This window comes from Phoxinus phoxinus (assembly GCF_949152265.1).
Source record: "Phoxinus phoxinus genome assembly, chromosome: 1".
Classification (NCBI taxonomy): Eukaryota; Metazoa; Chordata; class Actinopteri; order Cypriniformes; family Leuciscidae; genus Phoxinus; species Phoxinus phoxinus.
Window position 1 is genome coordinate 47,490,519 of NC_136876.1, and position 14,355 is coordinate 47,504,873.

The 14,355-nt window shown below is 33.5% G+C and overlaps 1 protein-coding gene across 1 annotated transcript in view; it reads right to left on the reverse strand.

Moving 5' to 3' along the window:
* Window positions 1-13,842, reverse strand: part of LOC307003600 (5-hydroxytryptamine receptor 3A-like) — a 74,581-nt gene extending 60,739 nt beyond the window's left edge. The window contains exons 1-2 of the mRNA XM_079622257.1: window positions 13,701-13,842; window positions 5,872-5,940 (exon numbers count right to left, since the gene is read on the reverse strand). Of these exons, the coding sequence (XP_079478383.1) occupies window positions 5,872-5,940; window positions 13,701-13,740 (109 nt within the window). The 5' untranslated portion in view covers window positions 13,741-13,842. The remainder of the gene's footprint in view (window positions 1-5,871; window positions 5,941-13,700) is intronic.
* Between the last annotated feature and the right edge of the window lie 513 nt (window positions 13,843-14,355).

The window sequence follows — 14,355 nt, forward strand, 5'->3', positions numbered from 1 at the left end:
ATTGAGTATTAGTGATGAACACCTGATGATAACAAGCAGAATCACTGAAGGAGAAAATCACAAATTGTAAGCCACCATTATGGAGATCAGTGTTTGCTTTAGTTGGCCTCTTGACCCTTATATTATTAACTTTAGATTTTGTGTGCCTGCTGTTATTATAACAGACAGATGAACAAAGAAAAAAAGTGATCTATTGGTTATGTTATGACAATCATAATATGAACTTGGTCACTGAACCCTTATTTCTGATTTAATTTTAAGTTGTTTAATAAATAAATGTCCAGAATTTTTGATAAATAAATACGGAGTAATTTATTTTAAAGTTGTTTTGAAAAAAAAGAACCTTTCTTTTAGGCACACACAGACATGAAGATTCAGTCTATGCATCTCAACAATGGTGATGAGCAAAATATTAAATTAGGAAAAGGAAATTACTTCTACAAATCAGATCATAATTTATTAATTCCGCAATGCATGATGGGAGCCATTAATGAGTTGATTGGTGGCAGCCACTGCAACATGCTTTATTCTTGTCACCATTGTTGAGATTCACAGGCTGATTATTGATGTCTGTGTTTTTGATCAGAACAACTATAATTGGATGATATTAAAAATACTGAAAATCATATGATTTAGAAACATACAGCTGCGTTATTAACAAGTTAAACCAAACTATCTAAATATGTTTTGATCATTTCAGATAACAATATGATTATGCCAAAACATAACCGACACCATCAGATCACAATTACTCTTTGTTCGCTGACTGTTATTAATCAGTAACAGCAGACAAGCAAAATCTAAAGTTAATAATATAAGGGTCAAGAGCCCAACTAAAGTAAACACTGATCTCCATAATGGTGGCTTACAATTTGAGATTTTCTCAATTTTTTTTTTTTTTTTGTAATAAGTGAAGCTAGTAATGCTATTTGTGGAGTTGTTTAATAAAGTTGGATCCTGACATCAGAAAAATGTTTAGACGTCAACCCAATTTTAATTTTCAACCAAAATTTGACATCTGAGTGATGTTGGAGTCCACGTCCAATAACATTTTTAGCTGGGATGAGCTCATATTGTGACCATAATATGAGCACACAGTGAGTGCACAGTGCGGTTACACTTTTAACTCACTGTGACCTCACATTGTGATCATATGGAGAGATCACTGTGAGATCAAAGTGTTGACTGGGAAGTGGTCGTGAAAAAAATAGTCACACTTGTGGTCTTCGGTCAAAAATGACCGACCCATAGGAAATGAATGGGAAATTTACAAAAATTCAAAAATTCTCCGCATTTTTGTGTGTACAATCTACAAATCGGACACAATCCTAAAAAAAAGTACACAGCAGGAAAGGGGGGAAACTCTACAACATCAAGAGTGCAAAACAGACACACCCACCCACACACACACACATACAAACACACTTTTATACACATACACACCAATAAATTCAGATTACAAAAAATATGTTTTGAATTTTTAAAAATCACAGCTTCATCGGAATGTTACGAAACTTGGTGACTTTTATGGCATTATGTATGTGAACACACAAAAAAATTGAGGTCATGATCCGAGCATGCTAAGTGGTCATAAAAAAAATAGTCACACTTGTGGTCTTTGGTCAAAAATGACCCCCATAGGAAATGAATGGGAAATTGACAAAAACACAAAAATTCACCCAAATATTTTTTTTTTTTTTTTTTAAGTACACAGCATTAAAGGGGTGACACTCTAAAACATCTAGAGAAATTTTTTTAAAAAAAAAATAAAAAAAAAAATAAAAAAAAATTTTTTCATAATTTTTTTTATTTTTTATATATATATTAAAAAAATATATATTTATATTTATATTAAACATCATCATATCACTAAGCCATGATGACATATTAGGTGGATTGTGTGATTTCCACTCTAGGATCATTTTTCTACACAGCAAAATCCCCAGTGTTAAATCAACACTGCTCGGAGCATATATGGTCCCACTCTGCAGAGTGTTAAAATAACACTGAATCAGTGTTAAAGTTAATGAAATAATTAAGTGATTAATTAAGTGATGATTGAACATTAATGATGAACACCTGCTGTCAACAAGCACAATCACTGAAGAACAGAGAAACAAAAGAACTACAACTGACTTTTAGTCACAGCTTTAAATTAAATCAGCTGAAGATAAAAATAAGACATTCAATCTCTAAAGATTTCAGCAGAGGAGGAATAAACAACTCCACAAGCAGCATTACCAGCTTCACTTATTACTAACCAGATGTTTAAAAAAAAAAAAGGTCACCATTATGGTGATCAGTTTTCCCTTCAGTTGGGCAGTTTGACTCATGGCATTTTAAGTACAATTTTGGTCTTTGTAACAATATTTACCAAAACTCATAATATGTTACAAAAGAAGCTAAAAATATTAAATGTCCAGGTGTTATTGTTTTCATTATTATAAAGATGAAAGATTCACTAATCTTATCCCTGACAAAAAACAAAAGTTGTTAATAAAAGTCACTTTTTTTGACACAGAGCAGTCATCCTGAATTAAAAATTTGATATACATTTCAGATTTGTTTTGAAAATTATTATTTTTATATTAGAAACAACAGACATCAAGAATCAGAGTATGAATCTCAACAATGGTGACATGCTTCATGCTGCAATGCATGCTGGGAGCCATGATTTTTATACTATGGTGCCTCCCATAATGCATTGCGTCATAAAGCATGTCACCATTAATGAGATTCATATGGGGATTCTTGATGTCTGTGTGTTTGTCCAAAGATTACTTTCCCAATAATTAAAAAATAAAGATTCAGCTTGATGGCTGATCTATAGAACGAAATGAATGTTATTGAAAATCTATTAATACCAAATAACCATTTTCAGTAAATGATAAACTTTTTTGATTTTTGTACTTGTTGAAAACTATAGGCCTATCACCTGACCATATTTGTTGCTGGCTTTCTTTGCAACCTTTGTGTGTTTTGGTAAACACTGTTACAATGACTATGAAATAACATAATAAAAAAAGAATCAAATTGCACAACTAAAGGCAACACTGTTCACCATAATGGTGATTTTTAAATGGTGACTAAAACATCAACATCTTAACCTCTGTTAATTCTCAATACAACTGTAGACGTCTGACAGAAGTAAAGTCAGTCTGGTTAGTAATAAGTGAAGCTGGTAATGCTGTTTGTGGAGTTGTTTAATCGTTCACTGTTGAGATCTTCACAGATTTAATGTCTTATTTTTATCTTCAGCTGATTTAATTTAAAGCTGTGATTAAAAGTCAGTTGTAGTTCTTGTGTTTCTCTTTCCTTCAGTGATTGTGCTTGTTAACAGCAGGTGTCCATCATAATGTTCAATCATCACTTAATTAATCACTTAATTATTTCATTAACTTTAACACTGATTCAGTGTTATTTTAACACTCTGTAGAGTGGGACCATATATGCTCCGAGCAGTGTTGATTTAACACTGGGGATTTTGCTGTGTAGGCTTTCTAACACAATGTTTAGGTTTGACTAATCATAATGCAAAAACTAACACTTTAAATCACTATTTCTAAAAAAAAAAATATATAAAACTTGATAAGAAATAGTTTTTGAGATTGTTTAAATATATATTCAAATCCACAAAAAAAAAAAAAAAAAAGTAAATGTGTCCATTAAACAGCTGGGGAAATCACATGCCTCTCCATAGAGTGCTGTTTATGCCATCTAGTGGTTACAACATGGTTCTACGCTTTCTCTCCATACTCTCACCAGATGGCGCTAATCTGCTTCAACCATTTTTTTTTTGAAGGCCGACTCTATATTAAACTAAAATACTGCATTAAAAAAAAAAAAAAAAAAAAAAAAAAATTTTTTTTTATTATTTTCAATGGCAAAAATAGACCATAAATATTGCATAAATATTAATAAATTCAATCAAATTCTCTCAAAATACAAAATTAAAAAGAAAAAATATTATAGAACAAAAATAAATTGCATTGGTTTTACTGGGATGGAGGAAATTTAATTTTTAGGTGTCCGGTCACTTCTGACCGGGAAGGCCCAGGAGGTGACTCCGAAACGAAGACCGTCAGAGGGCTAGTGCTTCCATGTCCTGATTATATTGTCAGCTATATTTGCTTATTTATTCTTATTTATTAAATCCAGGCAATTGGTTGATGAAACATTGATTAAAATTAAAATTAATACAATTTATACAATACGAAATTCACTTTAAAGAAAGGCTTTATACAAAACAAAACTTAATGTGGTCAAAATTATGTCTCCCGATATATTGCGCATCTTATGCTGTTCACTTTCATAAATCAACATAGATGAAATTTAAAAAATGACATATTATTTAAACATAAATATGAAACTAAATACATTTTCTTTAATGGCTACAACAGGCCTACTGAGAAATTTAAGGTCTGAGTGGAATTTGAGCAAACGCTGCTTTGCCCGTGAGCATGTGGGGCAAGGGTGCGTTTTTTGAATAGCCTAATAATCAAATAATTCCCAGCGATCGTCGAATATTATTTTTGCTTGAAATGCCCATCCCTACAAAATACAAAATGTCTTAATCAGACAACAGACCAGCACCATAGCATAAGAAAAATATAAAGAAATAAAATAAATAAAATAAAAATACATTCAAGTAAATAATAAATAAAGGAATAAAAGAGGCTCAGTAGCTTCTGCAGCATTATATTATATGATTATACAAGCATATAGTCGGCAGTTGTTGTTGTTGTTAACTTACGTGACTAAACAGTGTCTGACTAATGGACACGTGGGGTGATGACATCATCGTTTCACAAAATATACGGATTGGCTGTACACACGAAAACGCAAGCGTGTCGTTTTCAGATTTATGCACTCTGGGACCCGGTTTCAAAAAACAGCGGTTTCAGTCTCTCAAAACGCCGGATCCGTCTGGACGAAACGCCAATACAACACAAAATTTGTACGTATACAGCTAAACGCGTCTCTGTGTGGACAGGGCCTTATTTTAATATATTTAAAGCTACACTGTGTAATTTTTTAAGTTGATTCTTAGCAAAAAAAGAGTGACGAATGCGAGCGGGAGATTACTCGCGACTGACGGCAGATTTGAAATAATACGGCCACCGTAGGAGTTAAAACGCCTTCGGAATGGGAGGGGCTAGAAACTAATATTCAGTTGGTAGTCATATGCAATTTCACCGCTAGATGGGAGTAAAGCCTACACAGTGTAGCTTTAACAGTATGCTACTAGTAATACTGTGAACGTATTTCATTTGAGTGATGTGGTCCAGAAAGAAGACAGATGACAAAAAGCGCATCCTGTTTGTTTGTTTCTTTTTCCTTTATTTGACAAGAATTCTCTTCTCTCCTGGATTTAATGTTGCCAGAAGCTTTCAACCACCATACTTTCACAATTAACTGATAGAATAAAAGTGTACCTTTAAATTGTAGAGAAATGGATTCACCTTTGCTTAATGAAATTGCATTTTCAAGTTGATTTTAGTTACCGATTTTTCTAGTTATTTTATTTAATAGTTATTTTTGAGTTAAGTGCTTATAGTAAATAGATATAGTTTTTTTTAATTGAACCAGTACTATATAAAGGTCAAGGGTCAAGTGCCCAGCTAAAGCAGACACTGATCACCATAATGGTGACATCAAATGAAACAATAAATCATCAACATCTAAAGCTCTTTTAATTCTAATAAGAACTGCTGTAGACGTATGCCAGAAATAAAGTAAAGGTTTTATTTAAAGATTTGTATGGTAAACTACCGGAAACAGTATGGCCAGTACATTGCTGTTTTTCTACAGTTTTGTAGTATACTGCAACCAATAGGTGTCATTTTTGTATTACAAGTGTTGTGTTCTTACCTGTAAAGGAAGTTGAGGAATATTTCTCATGCGGGAGGAATGGGGTTTTTATGTCTGATGCTGTAAATGCTGCAAACAGAAAAAAGAATTAGATGGGGGCAGTGTTGGGGGTAACTTGATTTACGCAATCAGATTACTTTTTCAAGTAACTAGTAAAGTAATAACCTGGCTCCACCCTCCTACGTACTTCTGCTCAATTTTCATTTACCCTCAGTACTACGTCTGGGATTGTGGTATATTCTTGGGTTTTATACCACAATCAGGTATAAATGAACACTGCTCAGAGTTTATATAATCCACAATCAAAGAGTGTTATAAGTAACACTGAAGCAGTGTTAAAGTTAATGAGATAAGTAAGTGAATAATTGAGTTATGATTGAGCATTATTGAAGACACCTGATGATAACAAGCAGAATCACGGAAGGAGAAAACTGTAAATTTTAAGTCACCATTATTGTGATCAGTATCTGTTTTAGTTGGACTCTTGACCCATAATTTATAATAATGTATGGTTGATTTACCTGAATTATAACAACCAGAATGACAAATAGAAAAGGTGATCTGATGGTGTTGGTTGTGTCTTTACATAACCATCATTTCACAATCATTTGACCCTAATCACTACACTCATTAAGCATGGGCGATACCACTTATTTTGTCTTCGATACGATTCCGATACTTTCAAGGCCAGTATCGCCGATACCGATACCGATACGATACCTCCAAACTGAACTTTTTTTTTTTTTTTTTATTTGATTACACTTACATTCAAATAAAATCCACATGACACATACTGGCCATTAATAAGTTTATTACAAAAGCAAACTTCACAAAAAATAAATAAACATGTTTAAAATAAAAATAATAAAAAAAGTAAAATACATTCAATATTTATAAAATAATATACCAACAACATAATTGTGTATATTTACACTTTAATACAGTATTTAAAAAAATATTGAATAAATAAAATAATACATTATTACATAAATATTAATAAAATAAAATACCAACAACATAAATTGTGCATATTTGCACTTTATTAAATATTCCTTGTTTTTAAACAGGCCATTTTTTCTTTATTTTCAACTTTCTACATATTTTTCCTATTTAGCAATTTTAGACATTTCAATTTCTTTTTATTTTTAATTGTTGATACAGGTTTTCTAATCTTTAAGCTTCAGATTGGTGTTAAGGAAAAGCAACATGTTAACATTTTTTGGTTTTAGCCGATTTCGCCTCTGACTAATTGTTTCTCCTGCCTTAGAAAACAACCTCTCAGCTGGAACAGAGGTTGCGATAATTCCAAGGTATTTTTTAGCCAGGTTGCTAAGCAGTGGAAATGTGCTCTCATTTTTTTCCCACCAGAGCAAAGGATCCTCACTTCTTGGGATCACCTTTTCTTCCATATATCTGCGCATCTGAATGTATGCATCTGTATTTGATGTGCGATTCCCCTGAAATGCCGGAAGTGTGTGTGTGTGTGTGTGCGGTGCGCGCAATCTGTGCGATGACGTGTGGAGGGAGGGAACACACGTCGCTCACTTCTCTCACAGGCAAGCTAAATATGTCAGGGAGGGGTGTTTTCTATTTAACACAAACATTTAAAAGAAGTACCGAAACACTTAGTGATCCATAAGTTATTAATATAAATTTAATATCGATATTTTTGTAGAGGTATCGATACCAAGTGAGTAGCTTGTGAGTATCGATATATCGATACTGCAGCATCGATCTGCACATCCCTAACACTCATATATAGCCCAATTTCTGATTAAATTTACTTTATTATTATAAGCAGCACTGTCCATGTACATATTAATATTTTGTAAAATTTATAATGTAATCCAAATAATTTAGTTAAAGTTGTTTTCTTCTGACACACACACACATCAATAATCAGCCTGTGAATCTCAACAATGGTGACAATTATAGGGCATGCCACCAATCATATCTCATTCATGGCTACCATCATGCATTGATGCATGAATAAAGAATGAGCTTATGATCAGAGGTAGGGCTGGGCGATATATCGCATGACATTGTTAGGTGCATCTCGTAGGTAAAGCCGGTTCCTTTATTAGTAGTAAATCACCATCACCTGCTTTCAGATGTAGCGGCATTAACTACAAAGAGCCGTAGTTAACTGACAAGCTGAGCCATATCGCATAATTATCACGGACGTATCGCCTGCGCTAATTAATGCGATATGGCTCAGCTTGTCAGTTAACTACGGCTCTGTGTATTACAGGAGTCCTCAACTCTGGACCGCGAGATCCACTTTCCTGCAGAGTTTAGCTCCAACCCTAATCAAACACACCTAAACAAGCTAATCAAGCTCTTAATGATTAATACAACATTACAGGTACACAACAAAATCCCCAATGTTAAATCAACATTGCTCAAGTACATATTGTCCCATTCTACAGAGTGTTAAAAGTGTTAAAGTTAATGAGATAATTAAGTGATTAATTAAGAGATGATTGAGCATTAGTGATGAACACCTGAATCAATGAAGGAAAGAGGAACACAAAAACTACAACTGACTTCAGCCACAGCCTTAGATGTCTACAAACTCCACAAACAGCATTACCAGCGTCACTTATTACTAACCAGATTGATTTGATTTCTGCCATGCTTCTACGGAAGTTATTTTTGAGATTTAACAGAGGTTTAAATGTTGATATTTTATTGGTAAAAATATAATGCCACCATTATAGAGATCAGTGTTTGCTTTAGTTGGGCTGTTGACCCGTCACTTTGTTTGATAGATTTTATTCTGCAACAACATATATACTGTTTTAAAAGCAGTAAAATCAGAATATGATGGCATATCATTATCTTGTCTACCCTGTGAAACTACATCCATTATCTCCATTATTTATCGTGTGGAATTTTAAAACTGTTAAGTGCATACAAGATATTATTCTGCACTTTTTACCGAACTCACATACAGCAAAAATCAGCATACAAATCTCAACAATGGTGACAATAAACAAAAAGTTTCATGCTGCAATGCATGCTGGGTATCATAATTTGAAAAAAAATGCCAGCATGCACTGCAGTATGGATAATTATTGTCACCACTGTTCAGGATTTTATGGTAAGTGTTGATGTCTAAGTGTATATTTTCAGAAGATATACATGTGCTTTTTTAGCACTGAAAATTGTTTATTATTATACTTTTTTTTTTACACATTTACTATACAAAAACTTCAATTAATAACCAAAATAAAAATAAATAATTTTGTGACAAATGACCTTTAACATCTATCTCTTTATGGGTTTCATTTAAGCGTCTTGTACGCATAAAAGCTTATTTGTATATTGAACTTTTTGTTCAGCAAAGCTCAAGTGTTTATCATGATACATTATTGCAAATGCTTGAAGAAGTTTGCTTTGGAAATTAAATGGGTCACGAGACCAACCAAAGCAAACATTGACCACCATAATGGTAGCATACTTTTTTGATCACTTAAATATCAACTCTCAACAATCAATTCCGTAGACTTGTGACAAAAATAAAGTCAATCTGGTTAGTAATAAGTGAAGCTGGTAATGCTGTTTGTGGAGTTTATTATTCCTCCTCTGCTGAGATCTTCACAGATTTAATGTTTTCTTCAGTTGATTTCAACTAAGGCTGTGTCTGAAGTCAGTTGTAGTTCTTGTGTTCCTCTTTTCTTCAGTGATTCTGCTTGTTAACATCAGGTGTTCATCACCAATGCTCAAACATCACTTAATTAATCATATAATTATCTCATTAACTTTAACACTCTATAGTTTGGGACAATATGCACTCTGAGCAATGTTGATTTAACACTGGGGATTTTGTTGTGTACCTGTAACGTTGTATTAATCACTAAGAGCTTGATTAGCTTGTTCAGGTGTGTTTGATTAGGGTTGGAGCTAAACTCTGCAGGAAAGTGGATCACTATGGCAAGCCGTTTTAGCTTTTATTAATTTCAAGGATATGAATTCTTGATATCAACAATAACATTTTCACTAGTTAAAATGATAGTTATTGATATCAGGAATTAGATTTATGCTAACAATGGCAATTTTTGAGATCAGGAATTACATTTCCACTAGTAACAATGCTAATTCTTGATATCAACAATTACATTTTTACTACTTAAAATGTTCATTCTAGATATCAAGAATTTAAGTTTTGATATCTGTAATTGTATTTTCACTAGTGAAAAGTCACCATAGGCTGCTATTCAAAATCAATTGTTGATATCAAGAATTGATTTCTTACTAGTTGAAATTCCAATTTCACATATCAGAAATACAATTCTTACTAGTAAAAACCTTTATTTTTGATATCAAGAATTCAGTTGTCACTAGTTGAAATATCTATTTGATGATACTTTTGATGGTTTTTTAATCATCATGTAGTAACAGGATTTTCAGATGTCATTTGAATCGAATCAAAGCTAACAATTGTATTGAACTTTAAATACATTTCTGATACAGTCCCTGTTCCAACTAGCCTGGCTAACGCCAGACCCAATTCTCGTTGAGACTTGGGTCTGGGAACCACATGCGCATTTTTTCGTATTTGAGGCGTGGTTTACGAATGCCCGGCGCCGTTTATTGGGTGCTAAGAATGTCTATCAAATGCGCCTGTACGTAGCTCATAACCAATCGTTTCCATTATACCAGATGACGTATGTATAGACGCAAAAAGCTGCTCTTTTTTCAAAATAAACTTGCGTTCTAAACTACTTAGAACAATATCTAAGGCTGCATCAAAAGGTAGCTTCACGTCTGCTGCCATGTTGTATCCATAAACAAACTGCTTAGTTGTGTCGCATAGATGTCGTCATCGTCTTGCTGCTCCCTCCCCGTTCTGTGATTGGTTCCCTAGATGAGGCGAAAATCAGGTCCATGGTTTCCAGACTGCCTTTCAGCGGGAATAAAATCGCGCTGCGTAAAGGCAGTCTGGGGAAACCCAGGCTATGTTCCAACAGTTCTGCAGCAAAAAGATTTCGATAGCAATGAGCATAACAAATTAGTCTATAGTGAAACACACAGACATCAACAACCAGCGTATGAATCTCAACAATGGTTACAATCAAAAGTGCCATGCAGCAATGCATACTGGGTAGCAGCATTGTACAAAACTCCCAGCATGCACTGCAGCATGAATAAATTATGCAGCTGAATTGTCCTACTATTGTCCAATATTTTGTTTAACCCTAAATATTTGCTTTTATTTTTTGCTGTTGTTTTTGTTGTGACATTTAGAAGCTTTATTGTGATGTCCAGATCTGATTATCTGAATATTTTGTTGATTGTCACCATTGTTGAGAATCATACGCGGATTGTTGATGTCTGAGTGTTTCACTACAAACTGGCTTGTTAGCCTCGTTGTTGTCAGAATCGTATTGCTGCAGAACACAGCAATTGTTTTATAAACATATTGACGATATCAACAAAATTGATTGGTTCAATTTGATTCCAATGTCATCAGAAATTTCATTTTTTTTCATGATGATTGTGAAGCCATCATGTAACCATCATCACCTGATATCATTTCACTTCAGCTTGCTTTACTGCTGCAAATGTGTTTTACAAACACACTGTCACAGGAGCCACAAACTATGAAATATATAGTAAGAGTTAAGAACCCAACTAATGGAAACACTAATCACTGTTATTGTGACTTCAAATGAAACAGAGTTAAACCTCTGTTAATTCTCAATAAAAACTTGTGTAGATGTCTGAGAGAAATAAAGTCAGTCTGGTTAGTAATAATAAATGCAAAAGCATAAATGAATACATCTAAAGTAAATGACCAAGTATATATACAAATTAGTTTTAAGTTACTGGAACTCTCTTGTAAGTGTACTCTACTAGACAGGCACTTGTTAGTACTACATACTATTCCTATTTCACTTTACTTGTTTTTTTCAAGGCAATCGGTTTGCATGCTTTTTTAAGTAAGGTTTACTAATTGGATTTTACAGTGTAGTAGCAATTCAATTGTTGATATCAAGAATAGACATTTCAACTAGTGACAATTGAATTATTGATATCAGTAATTCGCATGTTTACTAGTAACAATGTAATTATTGATATCAAAAAAAAAAAATTTCTACTAGTAAGAAATCAATTATTGATATCAACAATTGATTTTGAATGACAGCCTATGGTGACATTTCACTAGTGAAAATACAATTACAGATATCAACAATTCAATTGTTGATATAAACAATTACATTTTTTATATCAACAATTACAATTTTGATATCAAGAACTCAATTTTGATATCAAGAATTCAATTGTTGATATCAAGAATTAAATTGATGATATCAACAATTACATTTTGATATAAAAAAATGTAATTGTTGATATCAAAAATGTAATTGTTGATATCAAGAACTCATATCCTGGAAATGAATAAAAGCTAAAACGGTTTGCCATAGTATGATCTCGTGGTCCAGAGTTGAGGACTCCTGGTGTAGTAAATGCCGCTACATCTGAAAGCAGGTGATGGCGATTTACTACTAATCAAGGAACCGGCTTTACTGATGAGATGCGCCTGACAAAGTCATGCGATATATCGCCCAGCCCTATGTGTAACTATAACACATTTGTGTGTAAAAGGTTTCAACACACTTCTGTTTAAGAGGAAAAACACATTAGTTGTGTTAAAGGTAACACAAAATGTGTAGTCCTTATAAACACAGAGATGTGTTAAGAAACAACACAGGTTGTGTGTTAAATTTGACACAACATGTTGTCCCTGAGCACACACACTACATGTGTTAAAATCTACACAACATGTGTTGTCCCTGAACACACACACTACATGTGTTAAAATCTACACAACGTGTGTTGTCCCTGAGAACACATACTACATGTGTTACAATCTACACATGTGTCATTTTTAACATCTCTTTTTACAGGTTGTGTTGTTTTCAACTCATAATTTTATGAGCGCGTCGACACTCACCATCACTGCGAATGGTATGCAGTGTTTGCTATGTTCTCAAACAAACCGGCCACTGTAAATAAAAGTTATTACATTCAAAAGTGCAAACTCGGTTAGCTGTTATCTCTTCGTGAACTTATTCAAGCAGCATTATCGATCAGGGGTTGAAGCGTGAATAATGTCCAGTACAGTGAGTCTGTCCAGTCATTGAGCTTGAAACATTGTCTTGTACTGTGTGTGCACATGCATTCTGTACTCGACTATTGATTAAACGGTTCATATTTTTGCATCTGCCCCTTTCGCTTTATTTTTAAAATGACACAATTTGTGTTAAAATGACTTACACATTAATTGTGTTAAATTTGACACAACATGTGTTGTCCCTGAGCACACTCACCATATGTGTTAAAACTGAAACAACGTGTTATTTTTAACACATCTCTTTTTAGAGTGCAGGTAAACTTTATATCCGTAAAACAACTCATATGAACTGTAATAAAGTGCGCACTCTCCCTTTCATTACTGCCGTGATCAGTGACGTAGACCTATCGCTGCGGAGACTGTAAGCTGGATCACGAACAGATGGTACAGATCCATCCTCGAGTAACAGCGAGAGTAAATTATGACTGCTATGTTCATTCTTACATCATATAACAAAACACCTCAATCGCTTAGGAGACATTCTTGTCTACAGCTGTTCCGGCGTTGAAAACAATGGCGTAATGCACTGTGAGCATAAGTTAAATCTACTTAAAAATGGACCAAACTGGTTGCCAGTTAACAGATGTTTTAAAATGTTAATTGTTGTCATTTTAATGCCTAATGTATTAACTAATAATAACAGTTTGAACCTAATTTTAAAGTTGTATCAATACAAATATTTACTTACACATTGAGGCAAGGAAAAATATTAGCCAGTGCGGGAACATTGTCAACACTAAAAAAAATCCTGGGTGTCTGAGATACTTCTGCTGTAGGATGAGGATTCACTCTTGAACAGATGTCATCATTTGCTCATATTTATACACTGTGATTGAGCAACACATTCTCACAATCAACCAGGATATTTTAATAGGAGTGGCCAGGCAGTGCCTAATAAACAAGCCAAGGGAGGTACAGAGATCTTCATTATTTCAACATAGAAATGAGTTTAACAACACTGTTAGACCGTACCAGATTTTTTAAAATGGTTAATTTACTGTTAATTGTACAGTTATCCACTGTAATCTACAGTATGTTAATTTAAAACTGCACTAAATTAAAACTTGAGTTAACAAATTCCACTTGTAGAAACTGACTGCCTAAAATTGACCAACTGTCATTTAAATGTATAAACTAAAATGTATAATGCATTAATAATGTGAACTTATTTAAGACCACTACAAACGATTGCACATAAAGATATTTCAATAGGACCAGCAACTACATACCGTCTGTTAAATAAAGCAACATGCAGCGTATCATCAATGTTTCTAGAACTTCTCCTGGACTGAAGCACAGGCTTTACTCTTCAGCACAACGGTGACCCAAAAAACTACATTTTA